This window comes from Miniopterus natalensis, chromosome 3 (assembly GCF_054644295.1).
Source record: "Miniopterus natalensis isolate mMinNat1 chromosome 3, mMinNat1.hap1, whole genome shotgun sequence".
Taxonomy (NCBI): domain Eukaryota; kingdom Metazoa; phylum Chordata; class Mammalia; order Chiroptera; family Miniopteridae; genus Miniopterus; species Miniopterus natalensis.
Window position 1 is genome coordinate 83821615 of NC_142083.1, and position 27888 is coordinate 83849502.

The 27888-nt window shown below is 37.6% G+C and overlaps 1 protein-coding gene across 3 annotated transcripts in view; it reads left to right on the forward strand.

Moving 5' to 3' along the window:
* The window catches only part of PARN (poly(A)-specific ribonuclease), a 138790-nt gene that overhangs the window by 15499 nt on the left and 95403 nt on the right, over positions 1-27888 (forward strand). For all 3 annotated transcript variants that reach the window (XM_016196223.2, XM_016196225.2, XM_016196224.2), the window contains 10 exons: positions 11-49; positions 1836-1878; positions 2920-3000; positions 7234-7290; positions 11177-11254; positions 15162-15205; positions 16555-16597; positions 17265-17340; positions 21639-21749; positions 22031-22100. In XM_016196223.2, the coding sequence (XP_016051709.1) occupies positions 11-49; positions 1836-1878; positions 2920-3000; positions 7234-7290; positions 11177-11254; positions 15162-15205; positions 16555-16597; positions 17265-17340; positions 21639-21749; positions 22031-22100 (642 nt within the window). The remainder of the gene's footprint in view (positions 1-10; positions 50-1835; positions 1879-2919; positions 3001-7233; positions 7291-11176; positions 11255-15161; positions 15206-16554; positions 16598-17264; positions 17341-21638; positions 21750-22030; positions 22101-27888) is intronic.

Sequence of the window (27888 nt, forward strand, 5' to 3'; positions counted from 1 at the left end):
GTTTTAATAGGTTCCAAAGAAAACTAATTTATCAGACTTTGAACTGGAAGTAAGTGTTTATATTACATGCAAGAGCTCTGTGAGAGACCCAGGATTTAAAAACTAAATATAATCTCTTAGCCCTCATTTAATTTATAGAATCTTACAGTACCTGGTGATTTGACAATTCTACGTTATTGTGCAGTGCTTTATTTTATTTCCTCCTATTTTCTTAAGTTGAATACCAACTTTATTTTGTTTGTTATGCTTTTAAAAAAATTTTTTTTAAATTGATTTTTAAGAGAGGGAGAGAGAAAGAAACATCAGTTTGTTGTTCCATTTATTTATGCATTCATTGGTTGCTGCTTGTATTTCTTGTATGTGCCCTGAGCAGGGATCGAACCTGCAACCTTAGCATATTGGGATGATGCTCTAACCAACTGAACTACCAGGCCAGAGTAGTGTTATTGTTTTTTGTTGTTGTTGTTAATCCTCACCTGAGGATATTTTTTCCAGTGATCTTTAGAGTGAGTGGAAGGAGGGGGTGCGGGGAGAGAAACATCTGTGTGAAAGAGACACATCGACTAGTTCGCTCCCAGGTATGTGCCCTTGACTGGGAATTGAACCTGTGACCCTTTTGGTGTGCTGGCCTACGTTCTGACCATTGAGCAGCACCAGCCAGGGCTGTGTTACTGCTTTTTAATAGATGATTTAAAACCTTCTAAAATTTCTTTTAATTATCATTTTGGCTTTGTCTGTTAAGTTCTGGGTGTGCAATGTTTTTGTTCTTTAAATTATAAGGTAAACATTTGGTTTTAAGACCTAGTAAAGCCCGGCTGGCATGGCTCAGTGGTTGAGTGTCAACCTATGAACTAAGAGGCCCCCGTTTAGACTTCTGGTCAGGGCACATGCCTGGGTTTCCGGCTCTATCCCCAGTAGGGGGTGTTTGAGTGGCAGCAGATTGATGTGTTGTCTTTATGTCATCGATGTTTCTCTCTCTCTCTCTCCTCTTTCCTCTCTCTAAAAAATCAGTAAAAACATTAAAAAAAAAAAAAAAGACCTAGGAAATACTCAGCTGAATTCTTTTTCTAAAGCAGAAGTTAGACAATGGATGGGTTTTAGGAGGTCTGTGAAATCCCCTGAAATATTATCTAAAATGTTGGGTGTATATTTGTCTAGGGATGTTTCCATTGGTTTCATTCTGTTTTCAAGTGAATCTCTAACTCCAAAATTGGCCATCAGTATTTGATGTTTGCATTTGACTTTGTTTGGGGTTCTTATTCTTCCATTAGAATCTGCCAATGACGTGTATACCAGAGATTTACTTTTAACATAACAGGAAAGGGCCATTGTCCTTTGATCAGGCTTCTTTTCTTTCATATTATGCTTGCAACTTCATGTGGATGCCAGATCCCTCTTGGCTGGTACAAACAACCATGCCAAACTAGAGTTAATTCATCTCAAACCTCCTGTGTGTACCCATACAACCTAAAAAGACCTTCAAAATGAGTTAGAAAGTAAACATTATTACATTTGGAAGAAAGATTTGACTATGTGGTAATGAGTTGACAGTGTTATGTGATGTAAGACATTTCAGAAAATGCCTAAGTCCTAAAAAAATTAACTTGAAGTCAGATACATTCCTGTGTGTTTAAGGGCAAAGATAGGGGAACATTTAGCAGCTGAAATATTATGGAATAGGCTTACTATAAAGTCTTTATCAAAGTAATACTAATTTCATATTTAATAGAACTTCATTTAATTAAATTATAGCTATATAGTTGCTTTTAAAATGCTTAGGATTTTAGCTGTCATTGTTTTCTCTGCTGATGTTATGTTTTTTCCCTTTTCTTTAGGTATCCCAAAGGCATTCACGTTGAGACTTTAGAAACTGAAAAGGTAACCTCAAGAGTTACCCAGGGCTAACAAACACGTGCAGTGATACAGTGATATGTCAAAAGTCAGAATTCACTTCTTGGCCCTGTTATTTTTGAGCTGGGTGACCTTGGGCAATTCATTGAACCTCTCTAAGCCTCATTTTCCTCGTTTGTATACATGAGCATGGTAATGCTGATCTGTACCTTCTGATAGCTTTTTTATGCTAATTTACTGGGTAAATGGGAATGAACAGGTTTTGTAAACTTGAAAGCATGCAAATGTTAGTACGAGTTCTAATTATAACAGAAAGTCATGATGATGTACATGAAAAGAAGGCTTTCTGTTAAGTGGGCAAGCAAAATTAAATTTTAGAATTTAGGGCATAAGCGTATGCATAGGTATTGTCACATATTCCCAACGTGCACTGATAGAATCATGATGGGTAATCGTTGGCTGATGGTGGGTTCCCTTTGCAGAATTTTAGGATTTTAGAATTTATTTGTTGCTCAAGTTGGGTGCAAATTATATAAGAGATTAAGTGAATTAAAAAACAGTCTTGCTAGAAGATAAATCTCAAACTTTCACATAGGAGGTTTTATGGTGTGTTTAATTGATAAAAAATGCAATACATGAGGAAGAAGATACTAGTTATCTGACAGATTACCAGAAAATTCAGGATTTTTTTTATATATTAACGAAAATATGATGTAGAAATATTATTTTAAAACCAACTGTTTAGAAATTCATGTTTAGATGCAATGTAATTTCTTAGTGTTTATTGTGGAAAGTGTCTTATTCTCATAGTCTGTTGATGCTTTTAACTGACATCTATTGGATTGGATTAGTCATCCATGAGAAGATGTCATGGAAACACAGAGGCGGAATTTTGGTTTGTAATGCATCAACTCAGCTTTTGGTGGCATTTAAAAATCCTTTCATTGTGTTTAGCCCATGAAAGATTGTGAAGAGATAAAAACGATAACTTTTAATGGTAGCAGAATTCTGGATTTTTTTGGGTCAAGTTGCTTCCAGAAAATTGTATGTCGGCTTTATGTCTTTTAGAAAGAGCGATACATAGTTGTCAGCAAAGTGGATGAAGAAGAACGCAAAAGAAGAGAGCAGCAGAAACATGCTAAAGAGCAGGTAACTGAGTTAGTTCGTTTCCTTTGGGTGAGAAATGGCAACATAGTACCTTGCTCTATATTTGTAGATCATATGTTGGATTCAGTTTAATGATTAGTTTTATACCGTAGAGAAATTGAATTGGTAGGAAAATCCAGAATAGAACAAGGGGAATTTAAAGTTAAGTATTTAAACATAGCCAACAAAGTAGGTCCAACATGGTTGACCAGTCTTCCCTTATATGAAGCAGTCTTGAAAAAAGTGTTCTTACCCTAGCCTGTTTGGTTCAGTGGGTAGAGCGTCTGCCTGTGGATTGAAGGGTCTCGGGTTCAGTTCCGGTCAAGGGCACATACCTCAGTTGCAGGCTCAATCCCCGGCTGTGTGCGGGAGGCAGCCAATTGATGTGTCTCTCTCACATCGATGTTTCTCTCTCTGTCTCTCCCACTCTCTCTGAAAAAGCAAGGAAAAAATATCCTTGGGTAGGATTTAAAAAAAAAAGTGTTCTTGATTATCATTAGGATTATGTCCCACTGATCTTCATTGCCTGTTAACTAATATCGCTATGTCTGATTTCAGGCAAGTTACTAGTTTTCCTAAAACAAAGTTTAGAACATATGGTTTGACAGATTAGAATGACATGGTCATATCTGCATTGTTGGAACATCATCTTGGTTACTCTCTAGAGAATGGCTTCAAGTAAGACTAGAGGCAGGGAGATCATTTAAGCTGTGGAATAACATAGCTAAGAGATATCAGTGACCTGGAATAGAATAGTTAGTAGCAGTTTAGGTGAAATCTGGAGATATTTAGAAGGTAGAATCAGTGGAATTTGTGATTGAATGTGGGCAGTGAAAGAGGAAGAGAGAAGAAGAAAGATGCTCAAGCCTGAAGTTGAGCAACTGGGTAGACTGACGTCAGTTCCCTTAGATGGAGTGGGCTGGAGCGACACTGGTGGGGGAACACAGGTGGAGTAGGGCTTGCGTATGGGTGGATGGATGGCAAGTTCACAGATATATAAGGCAGGCCGCATCTGACCGATTCAACGAGCAAAGACACAATAAGCCGTTTTAGATTTAGATGGTTTGTTACTTACATAGAGAAGGAAGATCAGGCAAAGGTGCCAGGTGCATGTGGTCCTCATTCCCACACATTAAAAAGGCAACACTGAAAAAAAGGCCAGGTGACTGCAGCGTGAGTTGTGGATACTTCATTATTGAGATTCTAGAGTGCAGCTAAGTGCTTTTATATCTTGCAGCTTTGTGTGCGTGTGGAGTGAGGCAGAAAGTCCCATGCCTCATCAGAACCTGGGAGGTAATGAGAAACTATCTAGGCCTCCCAGGAGAGAAGGAGGTGGGGGAGGAGATGGCATATTAGCAGCTCCTTGTAAGCTTCTGCCTCCCATCCTCTCCTCCTGGGGTGTTTCACCAAGATGCAGATTAATTGCAGCTTAAGCCTTTGCCTGTGTGGCCTATTTGGATATGTGCAGGGTCACCAGGGTACTATGGTAGAGCTTTCTGCCTACAGTGTAAAAGAGATTATATTCTGTTTATGATCTGATAAGGTTTTAGATGTCTTTGGGACATCCAAGGGTAGGTGTCCTGTAGGCAGAGTTGTTCTGGAATATAGGAGAGAGATGAGGGTTAGACTTGGTTGTCGTTGGCAGAGACACTGGGACTGGATTAGAGCAGCATGCATGAGCAATGCGATGAGGACTTAGTGCAAGATTCTGAAGACCATCAGCATTCAAATGATAAGCAGAAGTAGAAAAATGTCAGGAGACTATTGTGACACAGCAGACAAGGGAAGAGACTGTTTGAAGATGGGCATGTCAACTGTGTCTGATACTTTAGAGAAGGGGTAAGGACCATTTGGGTTTAGTCTTGGGAGTTTTTCTTTTTTAAATATTCTTAAATTTTTTTAACTTTAATTGTGATAAAATACACATAACACATAATTCACCATCTTAACTATTTCTAAGTGTACAGTTCCATAGTGTTAAGTATGTTCAGATTGTTGTGCAACCATCAACACCATCCATCTCCAGAAGTCTTTTCATCCTGCAAAACTGAAACTCTGTACCAATTAAACAACAGCTCCCCATTTCCTCCTCCTGACAGCCCCAGGTAATCACTCTTCTACTTTCTCTCTCTGAATTTGACTACTCTAGGTACCTCATATAAGTGAAATCATACAGTATTACTGTCTTAAGTCCTCAAGGTTCATCTATATTATAGTGTATGTCAGAATTCCTTTCTTTTTTAAAAATATGGTTTTATTGATTTCAGAGAGAGGAAGCGAGAGAGTGAGAAACATCAATGATGAGAGAGTGTCATTGGATTGGCTGCCTCCTGCATGCCCCCTACTGGGGACTGAGGCTGAAACCCAGGCATGTGACCTGACCAGGAATTGAACCATGACCTTTTTGGTTCATAGGTTGATGCTCAACCCAGGAGCTATGCTGGCTGGGCAAGAATTCCTTTCTTTTTAAGGGTAAATAATATCCCATTGTATAGCTATACCACATTTTCTTTATCCATTCATCTGTCGATGAACACTTGGGTTGCTTGAACCTTTTTGTTCTTGTGAATAATGCTGCTGTGAACATAGATATACAAGTATCTCTTGGAGTTCTTGCTTTCTGTTCTTTTGGGTATATACCCAGAAGTGGAATTGCTAGATCAAATGGAAATTCTGTGTTTGATTTTTTTGAGGAACTTCCGTACTGTTTTACATATCAAGTATACCACTTTGCATTCCTACCAACAGGTCACAAGTGTTCCAGTTTCTCCACATCCTTATTAATACTAGTTAGCCTTGGGAGGTGAGAAGTTTCAGTGAGGGGGATGCCAGAGAGCAGGAGGCTGTAAGTACCTGGGAGTTAAACTGGAGCTAGTTAGTGGAGAGAAGTCTTTAAAGTAATTTAGGTGTGAAGAAACAAGGAGAAGTAAGAGTAAGTAGTTGCATGGAGCTTAGAGTTGAGGGGGTTTCAAGATAGGAGAGAGCCTGGCTGGGCATGGCTCAGCGGTTGAGCGTTGACCTAGGATCCAGGCAATCGGGGTTCGATTCCCGGTCAGGGCACATGCCCGGGTTGCGGGCTTGATCAATGTCTCTCTCATCATTGATGTTTCTATCTGTCTTTCTCTCTCTCCCTTCCTCTCTCTGAAATCAATAAAGATATATTTAAAAAAGAAAGAAAGAAATTCAGCCTATTTAAATGGCATTAGGAAGGAAATAGGAAAGACGAAACTGAATGGGAATAAGTTTCAGAGTGCTTACTATAAAAATTTTATAAAAATGCTTTCAACAAGGAGCAAAATAAAGAATTATAGGAATGCTATTTCTTTGTTGTTAATCCTCGCCTGAGGATTTTTTTTCCATTGATTTTTAGAAAGAGTGGAAGGGAGGAGGGGGGAGAGAGAGAGAGAGGGAAAGAAACATCGATGTGTCTTACATTGATTGGCTGCCTCCCACATGTGCCAAGTTTGGGGAGGGGATCAACCCCACAACCCAGGTATGTGCCCTTGACTGGGAATCAAACCCAAGACCCTTCAGTGTGTGTGAGCTGACACTCTAACCACTGGGCCACACTGACCACGGTTATGCGAATGCTGTTTTGATCAGTCAGCTGCTGAATGGATGTCCTAAGTACTTAATGCAGTATTGAATTTGGCCAGCAGGTGGCAGCCTTTAAAAGTTTGTGTTGTTTTTTTAAGATTTTTGAAATTGATTTTTAGAGAGAGAGAAAGGGAGAGAGAGGAAATATTGATGTGAGAACAAAACTTTGATTGGATGCCTCCTGCACACCCCCTACCAGGGACTGAGCCTGCAACCCAGGCATGTGGCCTGACTGGGAATTGAACCCACTGTCAACGCCTTTTGGTGCATTGGACAAACACCCAACTACCTGAGCCTCACCAGCCAGGGCGAAAGTTTGTGTTTTTTAAGATGGCTTGATAGACTTGGGAATTTCAACAAGTAATGTGAAGTGATGGTAAACCCTAGACACTGTTATTTTAGTAACTTAAATAATTTGCTATGTGCTCATTCCACTTTCTAAAACAGAAAAAAAGGAATACCATAAGTCATTTCAGATGCATTTGTTTGGAATGATAGATGCAAAGCATGTGAAACTAAAGCTAATTCACAATAAAATTTCAGTGCTTTTTTTGTGGAGGAGGCTAGGTTTTAACCCATTCAAACATAGGAATATATGTAAATGAATAGGGTTTTTTTTGTTTGTTTCTTTTAAATTAGGAAGAACTGAATGATGCTGTGGGATTTTCCAGAGTCATTCATGCCATTGCTAATTCGGTAAGTAAACCAGACTTTTTGTTTTTAACTAGATTCTAGAACATAACATTCAAGGTGAAATGCCTAGTTATCATTGCAAATTAATCATTTGGTTACATTTAGAGTGTCTACCTGGTAGGAGGAAGAAGTTAGGACTTTATAAAGGTAGACTGTTGTTATGATATGCTTCGTGTGATATCATAATTGTGTCACTATTTTTTAATCCAAAGCATTTTTTCAGAAAACTTTTCTCGTAAAATGCATTGGAGGATTATATTATGAGGTCCTTATACTGCTACATGAAATGAATATTTATTACTTTCAAAACCAATAAAGAAGTGGGATAAGGAAATAAGGAATATGGGGAGAAACAGTCAGGTTTTTGAAGGTGTTTTTTCCCTTAATTAGAAAAATCTGGAGGATAGAAATAATTGTCTGTTGAGTTTTTTCACATAACTGTAATGGAATCTTATATGTGATAGCCTTAATAATATTTGATGTTTTAAAATGTGTTTACCATTTTTGTAAATGTGCTAGAGGGTTTTTGTGATATATATGATAGACATTTTTTCTTGTTTTCTAAGTCCTTTTGGAAAAGAGGCATCCACATCTTGCATAGATAAATTGGGTCATGCTGCTGGTGGTTTCGTGAATTACATGTCCAAGCCAGACTACTTAGTTGGATGCTAAATTGCATTTCTTTCCTTGAGTAGTTGGCCTTGGGAGAAGGAATAATTTCCCTGGAGAAGGACTTATCTTGTCCCTTAGATGTTGAGCTTTGCATCATGGAAGCTTTAAGGCGGTAGAGACCCTCTCAGAGTTCTGTGGCTGTCTCACTACCAGGTGTAGACTTGTCAAAACAGGAGTACTTGAGGGGAGGCACACCACTGTCCTCAGCTGGGGGTAAATAGAACTTATAGAAGAGCTCACTAGGAGCTCCTTCTCTAAAGTAAGCAGGATAATCAGAATGGAATAGTAAGTTGGATGAGCCTGGAGAGAAACAAAGATGTGAGTCTCTTTAGAAGTGGCTAAGATCACAGGTATCTAGAAAAGCAGAGTTTCTGGTCACATTTGCTTACATTATACATACTTAGCTGGCATTCTTCAGATAAGTAGTTGGCTTGACTGAGGCTGGCCCTAAAATACAGAGATGTGGGATATCAGTTGGCTTTGAGTTCTCTTGTAGCCATGATAGTTTAGTTAGCTGGGATATTTGTTCACCTTGTACAAATTCAGATACCTTACCTTGCTGTGCCTTTGTGTTTTCTCTCTTTTGTCTTCTACAGAATAATTCGTAGTATGTTGCTGACTTTTGGTAGTTTATGTCATAAACCATACTATGAAAAAAAGCCCTATTTATTGATGATGCAGACATTTAAAATTTAAAAGTCACATACCTTAAAAATGCTAACATTTTAAGTTAAGCTCTATAGAGCTAGCGAACAGTAAATACTATGAAATATTTATGTCACACCAAATTCTTTTCCTGTCACTCTTAGTAGTAAATCTGTTTTCTATAGTTTTAAAAACTTTTTTTTAATTTTACACTCACAGCAAAATTGAAAAAATAGTAGAGTGTTTCTATATATTCCTTACCTAGCTACCCCAATGTTAACATTTTATATAACCATACAGTTATCAGAACCAGGAAAGTAACCTTGGCACAATATTATGAACTAAACTATGGACCTTATTTGAATTTCACCAGTTTTTCCACTAAGTATTTTTTCTGTTGATGATTTTATCTAGGATCCCACATTACATTTACTTGTTATTTCTCCTTAATCTCCTTCAGTCTTTCTTTGTCTTTTATAACCTTGATATTTTTAAATAGTATTGATTTCATTTTGTCAAATGTCCCTCAATTTGGATTTATTTGTCTGATCTTTTCTTATGATTAGACTGAGGATATACAGTTTATGCAAGAGTACCACAGAAATGATAGTTTATAATGTTGACCTTGATCACTTGCTGTGCCAGCTAGATTTATACACTGTGAAGTTACTACTTTTCCCTTTGTGGCTAATAAATATCTCAGGGGAGATACTTGGGACTATGAAAATCTATTTTTTCTCAAACTTTTGCCCACTAATATACCATCTATCAGTGGACCTTATCTGCGGCCATTATTACTCTTGATGTTGTAATGGCGAGTTTATATTTCCCTCTTTCTTTGTTCTTGGAATTCTTTTATAAGGAAGAGCCCTCCCTTCTTTCCTGTTTATTTAATTGTTTAAAAAATGTATATGAGTATGGACTCAGGGCAATATATTTCTTCTACAGATTATAATGTAGTATTTTTATTGTTCATTTTGTTGCTCAACTTGTACTACCTTTGGCTATTAGAGCTTGGTTAGGTTGGCTCCTGTGTCCTTTGAACAACCCCCTATTCTTTTTTAAGCATTTAATTACTTTCTGGCATCACAAGATGTTCCAGACTCACCTTGTATTTTCCCTGCCTTAGCTCTGAATCAGTGACTTATCCAAAGAGCCCTGGTTCCATTAATTGGAGAATGGTGTTTAGAAACCAAGATCTGTCACTAGGTTACTACTGTGGTGGTATTACTTCTAGGCCCCCCTCACTGGACGGCGCTAATAATGATACCATATGTCCTCCTGTCATACATATATAAAAAACCATGCATTTGTAGTGATAGCTCAGATTCCAATCCAACACCATAGGGTTTATTTTTAGCCTACTCTTTCTTCTTATTTGTAACTTTTTTCCAACAGTGGGAAATCTAGTTCTTAATCTGCATTATACGTATTTGTTTAAATCTGGTATACACATAAAAAGTTTTGGAATTACTACTCATACCTTGTGAGAAATGTGTTCACTGAGTAGGCTGCAGCATTCATGAGCAGGTCTTTTTGTCCTTAGCCTGACAACATCTAGTCACGATGCTGTTTTCATAGTTCTTTTCTTCCCAGCTTCCTTCAGTGGGGTTATGGTATTCATTTATCATATAGTTAGATTTTATTGTGTTTGTATTTCATTTTGGGTTCCTTCCATCTCTTTTCTGTGGTTTTAATCAGTACTTGATATTTTAGCATTGAAGAGGTATTCAGAATGTACACAAACACTGAGCCGAAAGGACAGCTTGTCAGATTTGGGAAATTTTGTATAGAATTACTTATTTCAAAGAATTATGTTTAGTCCTATGAGTCAAGCAGTCTTACTCTGAAGGTCCACTGGGATATATAGTAAAAAGCTCCATTGTAGTGATCTGATGCTTTATGTTAAAAATGGTGTTACCTGGCTAGCTAAATCTAAGTTGATGTTCCATTTTGGTAGTTTAATTTTTATCAACATGGAATAAATTTATTGTACACATACTGTATTTCAGTTGGTTGAAAAGCAATGATTTTATTGGAAATGGTATTTAAGGACATGCCCCATGAATTTGACATAAATGATAAAAGAAATGAAAATTCATTCTGTTTATAATTAGAAAAGTTATTTTTATCTTTTAGCATTGTTATGAATGTATCTTTTAAAAATAAATGAGTTGTTTTAAAGAACACAGTTCTAAAATAGGTATTTGGAGTTTGTTCACAAATTATTCAATAGTGCAAGGGACCTAGCGTTTTCAGATTTTACCTTTTCAACTTGAGCTCTTCAATCAAATTTACTACTCCTGATTCTTGTGGGTGGTAAGATTAATAAAAATCAAAGAAAAAGATCAATGAAATCAAAACCATATGGAGCTTTTATTTTGTATTCTGTATTTAACACCCACAAATTGAAAAAGAATGATACCAACCCTAATTTACTTGTTTGTATATATCTATACTTTTTTTAATGGGGTAAAGTAAGTTTAGTAGAAAATTCTCATGGATTTTCACTCTTAAGTCCCACTATAATTTTGTACCTGGAAATCTATTTCCTAACCTTGACTTTCTTTAGGGAAAACTTGTTATTGGACACAATATGCTCTTGGATGTTATGCACACAGTTCATCAGTTCTGCTGCCCTCTGCCCGAGGTAAGCGACTTGTCAGCCTGTGTTGAAAATTCACTGTTCTTTACTACTGAGAAAATGTTCTCTACTTGACTGTTGTTTCCTTATATGTAGCATGTTCTCAGAGAGAGAGAGCCTGCCTCTTACTTGGTTGTACATTTTTGAAGGGATGCACATAAAGGCCAGTTTAAGGGATCTTCAGTCATCTGCCATTGCTAGAGCAAGGCTAAACATTTGTTTTATCTTAATGTCAGTGGTTTGCTCAGTTAGTGCTGGGTAGGTGTTCCTCAGCCACAGGTGTGGTTGTCCTGTTTGCTATTGCTAACATTAAACATAGCAAGAAGGTGAGTGATGCATTTGGTCAGTTGAACTGGATTAGTTCCTGCAAAGTTCTTGATTACCTCTTGCTAAGCTGCTTCCCTTAGATCTTCTGTTGGCCTTGGTGTTTTTTCACTCTTGGAGTCAAGTTGTCTCAGTGCATGAAAGCATGAGCTTCTTTGGCTCAGGGAAAGAGCTTCTCTTCTGTCTCTTCCTCTCTTCTTACCAACTGTATGTGACCTCATCTCACTCGTCCTCCCATCTACTTTATTTTCTCTCCATATTTTCTGTCATTTAATGGTCTCACTTTCATAACTTTAGCTGAAGGCACCGACATTAGTCTCTCCAGGTGTGATTCTCTCTTTGGAACCAGCTACACAGTTCATGCTGGACTCCACACTTCTCCACCTGGAGAGCCTTCAGACTAAATGTTGCTTAAAATTTACATGTTTCAAAGGAGACATGTAACTTATACTACTTTTCTTTCCTTCTGACTAACTCTAAACCAGTTTCTTTTACTAATTCCTTTACTATAAATGATTCTGTCACCAAACCGGTTTTTTTTCTTTGTCTTTTTGTTAATTCTCACTCAAGGATATTTTTTCCATTAATTTTTAGAGAGAGTGGAGGGGGGGAGAAACAGAGAAACATCAATGTGAGAGAGAGACATCGATTGGTTGCCTCTCGCACACTTCCCAACTGGGCCAGAGATCGAGCCTGCAACTGAGGTACATTCCTTTGGTCTGAATCGAACCTGGGACCCTTCAGTCCCGGGGCCGACGCACTAACCACTGAGCAAAACCGGCTAGGTTTCCATGCCGTGTCTTACATTTGGGTTCTTTTCATTTCAATTGCAAGTAGCCTATTTTTCATCTGGAGTTTAGCAAACTTCAGACAGAATTCCCTGTCTCACTTTAACCTTCAGCCCATCCTTTAAATCATAGGTTGGTAGACTTTTTCTTTAAAGACCAAATGATAAAATAAGTATTTTGGACTTTCCAGGCTGTACAGATTCTGTCTTAACTTTCAACATTGCTATTGTAGCCTGAAAACTGCCATAGGATGCATAAAGAAATGGGTGTGGCTTTTTTCTAATAAAACTTTATTTAAAAAATAGGTGGCTGGCCAGATTCAGCCTGTGGTCCATAGTTTGCTAACTCCTGCTTTAGACTGCCACCAGATTAATATTTTTATCCCTTCTGGATTGGAAGATACCTACTTTGGAGTTTAGTCTCATTTATACATCTGCAAAGCCTCAGTTCTTCCCACTTCTTAGGGGACATTGTTCCATCAGCATCTTCATTAGTTTCCTCTGGAAAAGTCCAACACAGCCCACAGTGGCTCTCTTGCTCCCCTTGTTCTATTTCTGCAACATTAAAATTGTCACTGCTTTTCATGACAACTGTATCACCCTCTGGGACTCAAAGACTTCATACTTGTGAGTCTCAAGACAAACGTGATGGGTCTGAATTTGCACTGTATAAACCTAAGATGTAATGTTTATCTCTTATTGGCCAAACAGAACAAAGTAGCAGCTTCTCTCAGGACTTTTTTTTAAGTTTTTTTATTGTTTAAAATATTACAGATGTCCCTTTTTCTCCCCAATGACCCGTTCCACCCCGTTCGTTCCCCCTCTCCAGTCCCTCTCCCCACCATTGTCCATGTCCTTGGGTTGTGTATATATGCACATAAATTCTTTGGTTACTCTCTCCCCCTCCACCCACCCGCCCTCCTCCATCCCTCTGACATTCATCAGTCTCATCTATGCTTCCATGTCATTGAATCTATTCTGTTCATCAGTTTATTAAGTTCTTTAGATTCCACGTATAAGCGAGATCACGTGATATTTGTCTTTCGCTGCCTCTCTCAGGACTTTTTGACCTTTAAAGCAATGAAGTTATCTGTAAGGAAAGAGGACAGTGTATTTAATACTGTGTTTGTAGGTGTTTTGGATATCAAGCAGAGTTTGGCACATAGGAAGCATAGAATATTGATTTAACAAATGAGTATTTTCCCACTGTGTCAGTTTTATAATCTTCTGATGTGTGGCTCTGTTCACATCACTGTCCCTGCTCAAAATTCTGAACTAATTGCACATTCTTTGTTTTTTTATACAGTTGATTCTTTTTAGCTTGGCATATCAAGCTTTCTGTGATCTGGCCCAACCTCCTTGTGTGGTCTAGCCACTGATACTCTCCTTATTCCCAGCCAGACTGGCTCATTTGTTCCCTGGGAAGTGCAAGGTGTTTTTGTATATCTGTGTTTGTAATATAATTTCCTCCAACTTGAATTTCCTCTAGTCTTTCTCAATGTTTGCTGTATACAACTTTACCTATCTTACCAAGGTCCAGCTTATGCCTCCTCCAGGAAGTTTTCCCTGTCTGTTGCCTTGCTCAACAGGTGATCTTTCCCTTTTTCTGACCTCCCATAGAACTGTGTGCCTGTTATGGTGCATGAATTTTGTCTTTACAGCTTACCCCGCCTTCTCCTTCTAGGTGATTACTTCCTTGGACAAGGAGTATAACCTTGTTATTGTCTGTGTTTAAATGCTTAGCGTAACACTTTGTAGGTAAACACTTAATAAATGTTACCTTGAATGAAACTAGTTTCAAATTCTAGTAAAAGAGCACATGATTTGTTGCAGAGTAGGAGGTGGATTAGGATAACTTCTAACCATGCTAGGGATAAAACCAGTGTGATAACCTGAGTAAGTTACTTAACTTTTTGGTGTGCTATCATTGTCAGAAGGAGAAAGTGGTTTTCTTTTCTCTGTCTTTGGAAGCAGTGATGTAAATGAGAAAACCTATGTAAAATGATAGAACTTTTACAAACACTGGTACCAAAATATGCATTTAAAAGTATACTAAAGATTCCCTGTTTTGGAGCTACTTTTAAGGAAGAGCCTCCCCTTTTTTTTTAAATCCTCACCCAAGGATATCTTTCCCATTGCTTTTCAGAGAGAGTGGAAGGGGGGGAGAGAGAGAGAGAGAGAAGGGGAGGGAGGGAGAAAGGGAGAGAGAGAGAGAAACATCGATGTGAGAGAGACACATCAATTGGTTGGCCCCAACTTGGGGCCAGGCATCGAACCTGCAACCAGAATCAAACCCGAGACCCTTCAGTCGTGGGGCTGATCCTCTAACCACTGAGCCAAACTGGTCAGGACTTAGTGGTAATTTTAACCAATATTTCAAAGGTGTTCCCAATAAAAGTATAACCTAGTTTATAGTATCCATTTTCTGTGTAAACCATTTATTTAAATAATTTTTCTAGTCCCACTATAATAATGAATTTGTGTAATAAAGCTATTATTGAAAGTTTTCTACATATAGTAGAAACCTTTTTTCTTCTCCTATTTCAGGCATAAAACACTTAAATTTTGGTTAGGAAAAGGTTTTATATCAGGTGATATAATTCCCAATCAGTGAGGAAATCATGAAGATTTAAAAAAAATTATTAACTAGAAATGGGTTTGGCAGTTTAGCTTTAAAGGGCCTGTGTGAGGTTTAGCAGTTAGTTTAAGAAGAGACCAATGGGACTAGAAATATTTATGTATGTTATTAAAGCTGTAAGTATATTAGTAAAATTGTAACAAGTTGTTCTCTTGTTTTTGTAGGACTTAAATGAATTTAAGGAGATGACAACATGTGTTTTCCCCAGGTAAGCTTCCTTTCAGGATTTCTTTTTAATTTAAAATGGTCATCATGGCATATATGATGGGTGTCCCCCAAGAAATGTATACACACTTTATAGCTCATAGCTCAATTGATATTTCTTTCTTTTCAGATTTAACCCATTAGAATTAGAATTAGTAATTATTCAAAGTGTGTATACATTTTTTGGGGACACCGTGTGTAATACAAATAGGTATATAGTAATTTATTGAAACTGTTAGATCATGATTACGGCCCATTTCATATCAACTGGGAAATAGTTTAATAGCTTCAAGTTTGTGGTGGTTGACTTTTATATTCGATGACTGGTTTTGTTATTCCATTAATATCAGAATTTGAACTGAGAGTAAAAATAGCAACTCCTTTTTTTCTCATCCCACGTCTTGATATTTGAAGAACTGGTCAAGTTTTCTTGAGTTGGCTCTTGTCTTTCCTGTATGTTGGATGTATCTTGTCACAGTGAAGTGTCCAGTTGAGAATATTAAGTTGAATATTGGATATAGTTGAATATATAGTTGAGTGTAGTTGGATATTGTTGAACTATCCAGTTGAGAGTATTCTGTAGTCAGTCAAGAACTGTCTAGCTAGGGATTTTTTCCTCAACTTTAAGTCAGTGCCTTTACCTGTTAGTGTTTTCCAGAGTTAATATTACATGATAATTTTGATATGCCACATGTCACATGTCTGAGAGATCACATACCAGCCATGTGGAGCCTGCAGAGCTAGGCTGTGCATTTGAGGGCCTATTTGAAGAGGAACTGGCATGGCAGTGGAGTAGCCAGGGTATTTCTATCCTATTATCTAGTATTCACATTTATGTGAAAAAAAAGTTTTTATATTAGTCTCTCTCTCCTTTAGTATTCCAGTCACTGAAAGAACAGTAAGAAATAACTAAATAGCATGAACCTACCAAATGCAGATTTTGACCTTCCCAGAGTTTATGGTGTACAAACCTGGGTAGTGGTGGTAGATGGTAATGGCTTGGCAATGTTACACCTATAGCAGTATTTGAACCATGTAAAAACATATGAGGAGATTTGACTTCCCCTTGAGATTAATGTAGTCCACACCCTATCAGGGTACAAGCAGATCCAGGATTTGTGCTGTGTGTATGGCAGAGTGTAGACTCTTCCACAGCCTCTTGATGAAGTCCCTGGTTGAGGGGACTAAGTTCCTAGTGTAACCTTGCAGGGATGCCAGCACCAGGCTCACAATGGCTAATGTGCTTAATTCCCTTGTCCACTTTTAAGACAATAGGCTATTCATTTGAGTAAAATACATTTTGAATATTGATATACATTTTGTTTACCCTATTAAAAATTCTTTTGTTTTTAGACTCTTGGATACTAAATTGATGGCCAGCACACAACCTTTTAAGGTATTTTAAAAATTTGAACTATCAATGATAAGCTATATTTGAAATTTTCAGAATTGCTACTAAGAGCTTTGGAATTCTGGTCTATTTAAGTGTTATTTTCAAATCCATCCAAAAAAAAAAAAAAAGAGGGAGAGAAAGAATGGAAAAAAAAAGAAATTGGAAAAAGACTAGAAAGAAATATATCAAAATGTGAATAGCGGTTGTCTTTGGGTGGTGGAATTGTTTTTCCCCCCTTTATTATTTTTGAATGTAAGTTTTTAACATTAAAATATATAATTATTTTTGAATAGGTTACACATGCATACACTTTGTCCTTTATTTTTCTTATTTTATATATTTTCTGATCAAGAAAATTCAGGTAAAGGTATAATCATTTGCTACTTTGTGAAGTGACTTTATACAGCTGAGTGAAATGAATGTCAGCACACTGTAAGAACAAGTAGAGCTTCCACGCCCAAGGTCTATAGATATTTAGCACATCTGTACAAATCTTCTTTCATATGGCTAAATCTTCAGTATGGTGAAAATTCAACTTGCTGCTTCTCTTTCTTGTTGAATAAACAATGATTCCTGTGTTTCTTTAAAGAACACAAGGGGGCAGTATCTCTTTACTATAGTTTGTACTGAGATGACAAAGACTCGTAATTCTCTGCTTACTGGTTTGCAGGATATTATTAACAACACATCCCTTGCAGAATTGGAAAAGCGGTTAAAAGATACACCTTTCAACCCTCCTAAAGTTGGTAAGAATACAAAATATAAAATGAAAATCCCAAACTCTTTGTGATAATTATGTATTGATTTATATTGTAGAAGAAAGGTGAAACTGCTTTAGAAACTACATTGTCATTTATAGATTTTGCCTAAATTAACTTGTTTATGCCCTGTGTTGAAATTGTATTTTCTGAATAAAAGTAGTCTTCTAATCTTACATCTATTTTATGTGCATGGAATTGGGTATCCTGATCATTGAGAAGTTTAGCAATTAAACCTTCAGGGCTTTTATTTCCTAATGCTTGAAATTCTCCCAAAACTTCATGTGTCCTTTCTATAGTGCATTGTTTAAAAGCAGAGACAGAGTTGGCGATGAATTGCCAGGGCTAGAATGAAAATACACTTTTTGTTTCAGAAGAGCCCAAAGTTTACAGATGAGAAAGGAGAGTCCTCTCCACTCCTCCTTCCTTCAGAGGTGGCTTTGAAGTGCGATCGCAGCAGTGAGGGAAACTAGAAGTAGGGAGGAATGTTTGTTGGAGAGGAGATGTTTTGCCATGCCTGGCCTTGGCCCCTACCCAGGTGTTTGGCGAATCTTCCAGGTGTTACTCCCTTGGTTCCTTTTTGCCTAATTGTGCTGTTGATAGTGTAATTAGCCTTCCATTAGCTGTAGCCTGCAAAATTTTGAAGACATTGGTAATAGGACTAAGGGCTCAGAAATTGACAATGGTAGGTACTAAAGTAGCCAAGAATATAGTTATTTTCTTCCCTTTCTGGGTAATGGTCCAAAAAAGGAATTAAGAAAAGGGGTGGGTGGCCCTGGCCAGTGTGGCTTAGTGGTTAGAGCGTCAGCCCACAGACTGAAGAGTCCCAGGTTTGATTCTGGCCAAGGGCTCATACCTTAGTTGCGGGCTCGATCGTGGCTCCAGTTGGGGCGCATACAGGAGACAGCCAATCAGTGTGTCTCTGACCTCAATGTTTCTCTCTCTCTCTCTCTCTCTCTCTCTCTCTCTCTCTCTCTCTCTCTCTCTCATTCACTTCCATTCTCTGAAATGCGATGGAAAAAATGTCCTCCGGTGAGGATTAAACAAATAATAATAATTTAAAAAATTAAAATTAATAAAAAATCTTTAGGGAAAAAGAAAAGAGGTGGGTGGGGGGAAGAAAAGCTGACCAATACAGTGGAAATAATTGATTTTGGAAATCTCTGTTTCAAATAGCTGGTTAGAGTAGAGGCTATTACTTAGTTGGCTATCATGTTACAAGATTTTTTTTTTAAAGTTTAAAGACTTAATGTTTAATACTTATAGAGGTTAAAAAATTATTGTTTACAGAGCATTGTATTGATATAAAGACATTTACATTTACAGCCTTTTCATTGATAATTTCCCTTCATGCTTTTGATTCTGTTATAACCTTTTTGATACTCATTTCCTGAATGGTTCTAGGAAATAATTATGAGTTACAGTTTTATTGTATTACTTCCACATAATACCCTGATGTCTGATAGAGAATTTACTCTAAGCAGGTAGGCCACTCTTCTCAGACTTTATTCTCTCAACATCTGTGTATGTCCATGTGGCGGAAGAATCACATTATACAGTGGTCTCTCCTATGAAGTGGCCCCACGTTCCAAGGGTTGCATTACAGAAAGTTCCGAACTGTTTTTGGAGTTAGCTGTGCTTTCATCTTTAGATCTGTAAGCTTGGCAGCATAGTAAAGGACAATATTGAATTGAGCTATCAATATTGATTGGAGTCTTGCTTTTGGGAGGATTACCTGGAGTATTGATAGATAATAATTAGTGAGCATTTACCTTGTAGCAAGCACTATGTAAGAGCTTTACTTAAATTAGCTCTTTTGATCCTCACAAAAAAAGGAGGGGGAGTTGATTACCATCTTCATTCTACTGAAGTGGAGGACCAGAGGTCCAAGACCACATAGCAAAGAGTGGTGAGCAGAGATTCAAACTTAAACACAGTGGGATTCCAAAGTCCATACTTAATCATTATTCTGAAATTCCTGTTGTGCTACCATTATCTATAAGGGAAGATACTCCTTTTTGTGACCTTAGAGAACAGTCAGAAGAGGAATAGTTGTCATAAAGTGAGGCATGATTGTAAATAGCACTCACCACTGTGCAAGGGGGGGCCTGTGACTCTCTTTGATAACATAACTGAGGCATTACTCTAGTCTAAACAAAAGCCTCATTTTTAGTGACTCTGTTATCTCATATTGTAAGGGCTTATGTGGAGAGAATTAAGAAATAGCTTTTTCTAATCTTTAGATTCAGTGTAGTTCCTATCAAAATAGCAATGGTGTATTTCACAGCACTAGAACAAATAGTCCAAAAATTTATATAGAACCACAAAAGACCTTGAGTTGCCACAGCATTCTTGAGAAAGAAGAACAAAGTTGGAGGTATCATGCTGCCAATATCAAACTATACTACAAGGCTATAGAAATCAAAACAGTATGGTACTGGCATAAAAAACGGACATGTAGATCAACGGAACAGAATAGAGAGCCCAGAAATAAACCTGTGCTTATAAGGTCAATTAATATTTCTTTTTTTCTTTTTTTTTCTTTTTTTAAAATATATCTTTATTGATTTCAGAGAAAGAACAAGAGAGGGAGAGAGAGAGACAGAAACATCAATGATGAGAGAGTCATTGATCGAGCCCGCAACCCGGGCATGTGCCCTGACCAGGAATTGAACCCCGATTGCCTGTATCCTAGGTTGATGCTCAGCTGCTGAGCCACACCCAGCTGGGCTAAAGTCAATTAATATTTGACAGAGGAGGCAAGAACATACAATGAGATAAAGACAGTCTATTTAATAACTGGCGTTGAGCAAATTGGACAGGTACATGCGGAAAAAAAAAAAAGAAACTAGATCACCTTCTTATACCATATACAAGAATAAACTCAAAATAGATGAAAGACTTAAATGTAAGACTTGAAACCATAGAACTCCTAGAAGAAAACATAGGCAGTAAAATCTCTGACATTTCTCTTAGCGATGTTTTTTCTGATATGTCTCCTCAAGCAAGGAAACAAAAGAAAAAATAAACAAATGGGACTACATCGAACTAAAAAGGTTTTGCACAGCAAAAGAAACCATCAAAACAAAAAGACAGCCCACTGAATGGGAAAATGTATTCACCAATGATACATCTGATAAGGGGTTAATAGCCAAAGTTTAGAAAGAATTCATACAGCTTAATACCAAAGAAACAAACAATCCAACTTAAAAAATGGGCAAAGGACCTGAATAGACACTTCTCCAAAGAGGACATGTGAAAAGATGCTCAAGGTCAGTAATCATCAGAGAAATTAAAATTAAAACTACAATGAGATATCATCTCATAGCTGTCAGAATGGCTGCCATCGATAAATCAACAAACGTGTTGGAGAGGATGTGGAAAAAAGGGAACCGTTATGCACTGTTGATGGGAATGTAGGTTGGTGCGGTCACTATGGAAAATAGTGTGGAGGATCCTCAAAAAATTAAAAATGGAACTGCCTTATCACCCAGCAGTTCCACTTCTGGGAATATATACCCTAAGAATCCCGAAACACCAATCAGAAAAAACATATGCTCCTCTATGCTCATTGCAAGTGTTGTTTACAATAACCAAGATATGGAAACAACCCAAGTGCCCACCAATAGATAAGTGGATAAAAAAGCTGTGGTACATGTATATGATGGAAAATGATTCAACCATAAAAAACCCAACACAATGAAATCTTACCGTTTGTGGCAGCATGAATGGACCTAGGGAGTATAATGCTAAGTGAAATAAGTCAGTCAGAGAAAGACAAATACTATGTAATTTCATTTATATTTGGAATCTAAATAATAATATAAGTGAACAAATAAAAACAGAAACAGTCTCATAGATACAGAGAATAGACTGATTGTTGCCAGAGGGATCGGGCAGTGGGGGACTGGGTGAAAAGTTGAAGGGATTAAGAAGTGCAAATTGGTAGTTAGAAAACAGTCATGGGGATATAAAGTACAGCATAAGGAATAGTCAATAATATTTAATAACTATGTATGGTGCCAGATGGATGCTGGAATATCAGAAGGAACACTGTAAAGTATATGGTTGTTTAACCGCTGTGTTGTACACCTGAAACTTATAGAAGATAGTATGAATGTAAACTGTAATTGAAAAATAAAGTTTAAAAAAAGCTTTTAAAATGCTTATTTAGAGTATTTCTATAGCACATACTAAATACAATTTGGATTTGGTAGGGCAGTATACTTACCAGTCTTCACGATTTATGATGTCTTTGGGAAAACTTTTTTCTTTTTTCTCTTTAGAAAGTGCAGAAGGTTTTCCAAGTTATGACACGGCTTCTGAACAGCTCCATGAGGCAGGCTATGATGCTTATATCACAGGACTGTGTTTCATCTCCATGACAAACTACCTAGGTACTCACTGTACATGTTTCTGTCAAACACAGAGTGGATCTTACCTCCTATTTCCCTGGGATCCACTCACCCAGTTAGAAGTGGGAGGAGATTGGGCTGGAGGGGATGGAGAGTACACAGGGAGGAACCATTGACTCATATCCGTGGTATGGTACTTGGCCCATATGAGTACCCTTTACCCTTGCTGATCCATACTGTTGATTTAAATATATTTTTGTCTGAACTTTCAGGCTCTGTCTACTTGACTGTATATAATATACTCTGCTTCTTTTCTTTATTAGGTTCTTTTCTTAGTCCTCCAAAAATTCATGTGTCTGCCAGATCAAAACTCATTGAACCTTTTATTAACAAGTAAGTAATCAGTGGGTCCCAAGGCCCACATTCTTTCACTGTGGAATAGCCTAGTATCTGGAATGTCAGTTAGGGATGATTGGGAAGTGTAGTGCATTTTTAGGTGAAATGCTTCTCATCTCTAGTGACTGAGATGTTTTTTGAAAACAGAAATTGACCTTTTGGGAAATAATTTATTAAATGTATTATTTAATATATTTAATAAAAAGGGAAAGAAAAGAAAACACTGCCAATAATAGTGCATCTCTTTTAAGACAAAGAACTGGTGGTTTTGTGTTTAAGTTATCTACAGGGGAGACTGTGTGTGTGTGTGTGTGTGTACACACAGTGAGATCTGACTTACTCCTAACAAGTTTTATATGTGAGATTATTATTTATGCTTGTATTGCTATCTGATCAAATATTGTTTCTAAGAAGAAGTTGGTTATACAAATGACTTTTAAGATAATCTAGGGAGCTTAGATTGTCATTGCATCCTGAGCCCTCATCTGAATAGATCCAGTGAAATACAAGCTTGCTCACGTACCTTCATTGTTGGAAGAAGTCACTGTGATTTAGGGAGAAGTCTAAGTTCAGAACATTCTCAAAGAATCTCAAGATTATTGCTTCAAACTGCGGTTTGTGCTTTCTTGGCACAGTTGCGACTGAAGTTATGGATGTACTCCTCCAGCAGGCCACAGTTTGGCTCTGTTCCAGAGCCCTAAACCTTAATCTTTACTCCAGCTTTCTTAGCAGGGTTGGTTCTGCGAGATTCTCGGCTAGCCAGAGAGAACAAGGCAGCCCACAGCGATCACAACCACGGGGGAAAAATTATTTTGGTGTTGGGTTGGTTACATCATTTCCTTACATTCTGTGCAGCACTTTACAATTCTGTCAGTGCTTTACTGGGTAAGAATACTGTCTCCTTAATACGTCTGTATAAATACTAGTATCACAGTGCTTGTACTTAGGTGACATGCTGCAGAGACAGATGTTAATTCCAAACATCTGGATTGCTACAGATTCAGAATTTGTGTAGTCTCAGGGAATTTTATCATGCTTGGCTTCTTATTTTTTTAATCTTTGTTCTTTTTTATGGAAGTTCAGAAGTAAATGTGTTTGATTTTCCAGACATCTTTCAAAGTGGACTGGGTAACAGTGTGGTGTATATTAGAAATTAAATTGAACTTTTCTGTATGGGAAATTAAGTCTTCTAACAATTGAGTCCTTCCATCTATCCAGATCTTATGGGTATTACAGGATTTTCTTAGCTCTTAACTCTTATTTCAGGGTCAGTGCTTAGCTTTGTAAATCTTCAGAAGGGTAGCTTATGTGATAGACCATGGCACTTACAGGTGACACTAAATATTGTTCGGATCATGACTGTTCCCTACATTTCTATGTGTATGATATTAAGTTCATAGTTCAACAGTATTTTTCAAATTTTTCAGCTGGGAGATGTTGACTTGTTCTCCATGAAATCAACTCCTTATAAAATCATCTGCGATAGATGCAAACTGGGTTAGATACAGGAAGCACTTACTTTATCAGTAATCTTTGTGACCAACATGAAGAGCACTCAGAATAAGCTTTGATTAAAAAGTTTGACTAAGAGTTTATGTATTTTAGATCAATTTACTATTACTAATAATCTGTAAGACTATCACTCAAAAGAACTGGAAGGTAAACACATAGCTAGCTTCATTTTAAATCGGGACATGTGTCCATTCAGATTTTTTCTTCTGAACCTAGATACAAAATATACAAAAAGAGCTGAGGATTCAGGAGTCCTTTTGTGATACCCGCAGTGAAAATTCTTGCCTAATTTGATATGTTTACTTTATTTTCCCAAATCTATAAAAGAAGAATATTTTCTTCATCTTTGAAAGAAAAACAATTCCAGCAGGATTTGAAATGTAAAATAAGAACTGTTTTTATTATTCTGTAATGGAATAGCTTGATCAAATACAGTCATCCATTCTTAATACATTTAGGAAGTAGGAAAAGCACTTACTTCTTTTGACATCATTCTGTATTAATATTAACCTCATTCTTACTTACGTGCAGTTTGATATATGATAATTTTTTCAAGATTACCCTTAAAGAAAAAATCCAACAGTTGCCATAAACATATATCAAGTGATTGATTTTAGAAAAAGTTGTTACTTTTTCTGAGGGTTTATATGTTTTCGCACGAGGCTTTTCTCAATGTATCTCAACCGAATTTGCGTAGTCCTAACATAAATTTAGAAGGACATCAAGCTGCTCACATATTCAAATAATATTTTGTTCTGTTGTCACCAGACTTATGTTTAAAAAGTAAACCCTGAGGGGAAGTAGCTCTACCTATTTCCACGTTATCCTAAATTGGCATTTGACTGCATTAGATACCTTTTTGGGAGCTTCATTAAGTCAACTCTTGAGAAGATCCCAAGATATTTAGTGTTTGAGCAATATGCAGAGACTGAGTGTAATATAAGGTGTGTTTTGTGCCGTATTTGTCTACAGGCATGTTCCATGAGGGTTTTTCATGGTGCCATTTGTCTTTTTCATGGTCTGGGCACCTCCCATATTTCTCCTTAGTTTGTTGGACTCAGAATGAAAGTCATAAGAGAGTTGAGCGACGGAAATCAGGATCAGACCACTGCTAATGACAGGCTGTGTGGAATGTACTCTTCGTTTATATTGTAGGCTCTTTGGTCAGGAAATGATTTACGTTCTTTTATAATCTTGGTCAGTTTTAATCAATGCATGGAAAACCAGACTTAGAGAAGATTCTTTGGTTAAATCCTTTTAGGCTGGGAAGAGCTAAAAATACTCTTTGCTTTTACTTTTTATTGCACCACAGAAAGCACAAAATCAGACTTTTGCCTTATGTTTTATTAACAGTCATCTCTTTCTGCAAGACCCCTTGAACCCTCTTATGGATAACCTTTTATGCAGGTTTTTTGGGAAGGTTATTTTCCATTTACTTCAGTTCTTAGAAAGAGAAAGGAAATGACTAAGTCTCTACTTTTGGCTATTTTCTATAAGTAATAGAATTAAAAAGAAAGAAGTGCCTGCAGTTTACTGTACATATTGGGTGGCCACCTTGTTCTTGACACAAGTGTTCTGAATCTGAACAGGATTTCTCTAGAAAATGAGGTCTTTCTGGGATGACCCTGCCGTTTGTTCTTTCTAAGCTGCAGATGAGAGAAACCATTAGAAGGAATGCTATGCTCTTGGACAAATTGTTTCCTCCTTTGTAAAATGGGGATAACACTGTTTGCTTCCCACAGAGATTATATGGATTGCTTTTATAGTTCTTATAACTTATATGTTGTTTCTTTCTTGACATTTAAGAGAATTTAACATGCTAGGAGATTCAAAAAGTAGATGTAGTAGTGGAATGTGTTGTATGTTTTTTGTTCAGTGATACAGAAGAAAATTTGTTGTCATGTGGCTATAAAATGGGAAGACAGTGGCAGCTGATGTGAAGTGTTTACTTTTGCTTGTACCTACCTTTTAGTGTTTGCTTATGAAAAGTCAGATGATGAAGTGAGTCAGATTGGTACATAGTGGAAGCAAGGTTGCTTTGATTTGGAGCATATTCAAAGTTCTGCCATTCAAATGAATACAATAATTTATGGAGGGTGGTATACGTATATATAACTGCCATAAGTATATAGAGAGGAGGAACCATTATGGTGCCTAAGATAAAGCACACCAATGTTTCTCCCTTCTTTCTCCATGGAAAGCAATCATGCTGGCAGCAAGTTGTTTTTGTCATATGCATTTGCTTCGTATTTAACGTCAGAGAGATTTTAAACTGAAGGATTATAGGAAAACAAAATATTAAAGATAAGGGCTATATAGTTGTTCCTCAGTATCTGAGGGGGATTGGTTCTAGAATTCCCTGCAGATACCAAAATCCACAAATGCTCAAGTCCCCTATATAAAAATGGTATAGTATTTGCATATAATGGATGCACATTCTTCCATATATTTTAAGTAAGCTCTAGATTACTTATGATATCTAATACAATGTAAGTGCTATTGAAATAGTTGTTATATTGTATTGTTTAGAGAATAATGACAAGAAAAAAAAAGTCTGTACGGTAGGCCTGACCACGTAGTACATGTCAGCAACATTAAAAAAAATATTTTTTATTTGCAGTTGGTTGAATCCGCAGAGGGCCAACTGCATCTCCTTTCTTCCCAGCCCTTTCACTGAGAGTGGACAGAGCAACTCTTATTTGCCCCATTTACTAGTGACTTGCCATTCATGCTTCAGGCATGGTGTGCCAGGTCATATGCCAGTCGGTAGCAGGTTGTCAGTAGGCCACATGCCTGGAAGTGCAGACTCTGCTTGTCTCTCAGGAGGGTGGCACCTGATCACCTGCAAGCTGGCTCTCACTGGATCTTCTCTCGTCTGCTCTTCCTCCTCAGAGGAACAGAAAGTGCTGGAATAACAAGAGGATGAGGCTAGACTGTTCTGATTCCGTGTTTGCTCTTGGTTTTTAGCATCCCGGTGATGGATCGAGTGTGTCTTTACTGAGATACTGACTGTTCAGGTCAGGTATCTGAATAATTAGGTCCATTGTTTTAATTGTTAAAGTAACCCTCCTGCCACCTCCAACACATAAGTGGGACTTCCAACTTCATATGTAAACAAGAGCTATGACAGTTTGCATTGTTGATAAGGCATAGCCATGAGCGTCACAACACTTCACATAATTGGTTCCATTTGCATTTAAAATTTAAAAACTATTTGATTAATTTATTCAGTAGAATTGCTTTATTTCAGGATATCATGTAGTGTAGAGCAGTTGTGGTCCCTGGGATCAGGTACCTGGATTTGAATCCCAGCCCCACTCCTTATACCTTTGTAACCTTGGGCATGTTATTTACCCTCTGTGCCTCAGCTTCCTCATCTGTAATTGAGAATATTAGTGCCCATTTGATAGGGTGGTTGTGATGTTGAAATGAGGGAATGTATGTAAAATGCACAGTGCCTGACACATCATGGGTCTCAGTTAGCCTGTCACTGCTGCCACTTCTGTGAGGACATTTATGCTTTGAAGCTGTGCTTCTCTGCCCTGGCCAGTTTGACTCAGGGGTTAGAGCATCAGGCTGCGCACTGAAGGGTTGCAGGTTCGGTGCCCAGTCAAAGGCACGTACCTCAATTATAGGCTTGCTCCCCAGCCTCAGTCATGGCCCGTGTGGGAGGCAACCAATGGATGTGTCTCTCTCACATTGATGCTTCCCCCCCCCCTCTCCCTAAAAATCAAGGGAAAAATATCCTCGAGTGAGGATTAAAAAAATAAAAAGATGTACTTCTCTGACTAGATGCTGGGAGCAAATGGAGAGCGTTTTGTTCTTTTAGAAGATAGCATATAATCGTACATTGGTACTGGACGTACACTATAAGGAGAGTTTTGTAGTCAGTTATAAGCCTTGGTCAGAAAAGGGAAGGAGGGGAAGAAGTTCTCTTAAGAAAATACTTTATAACTGTCTCCATATCTTAATTAAAAAGGTTGTGCTGTGAGGTTGGATTGTGAACCTGGCCACTATCTGCCCAGCTTGTTGTTCCCACGTGTGTGTTGAGCTTTATGATGGTGGTGAGGCTGTGTCATTAGTGAGGCTGAAGAGAGCTCCTTCCATTTGTCTGCCACCAGGAGCAGCTGTGCCCTACACATCTCTTTCCCCAGGAGCCCCTGCTGAGGAGTTCAGGGGATGCAGGATGGAGACAAATAGTAGCATTGGTGATTGTGGGACCCTTCCTGTCCAGTGGGCTGGCTTTCCCAAGAACTTGTTAGTAGTTATCTTT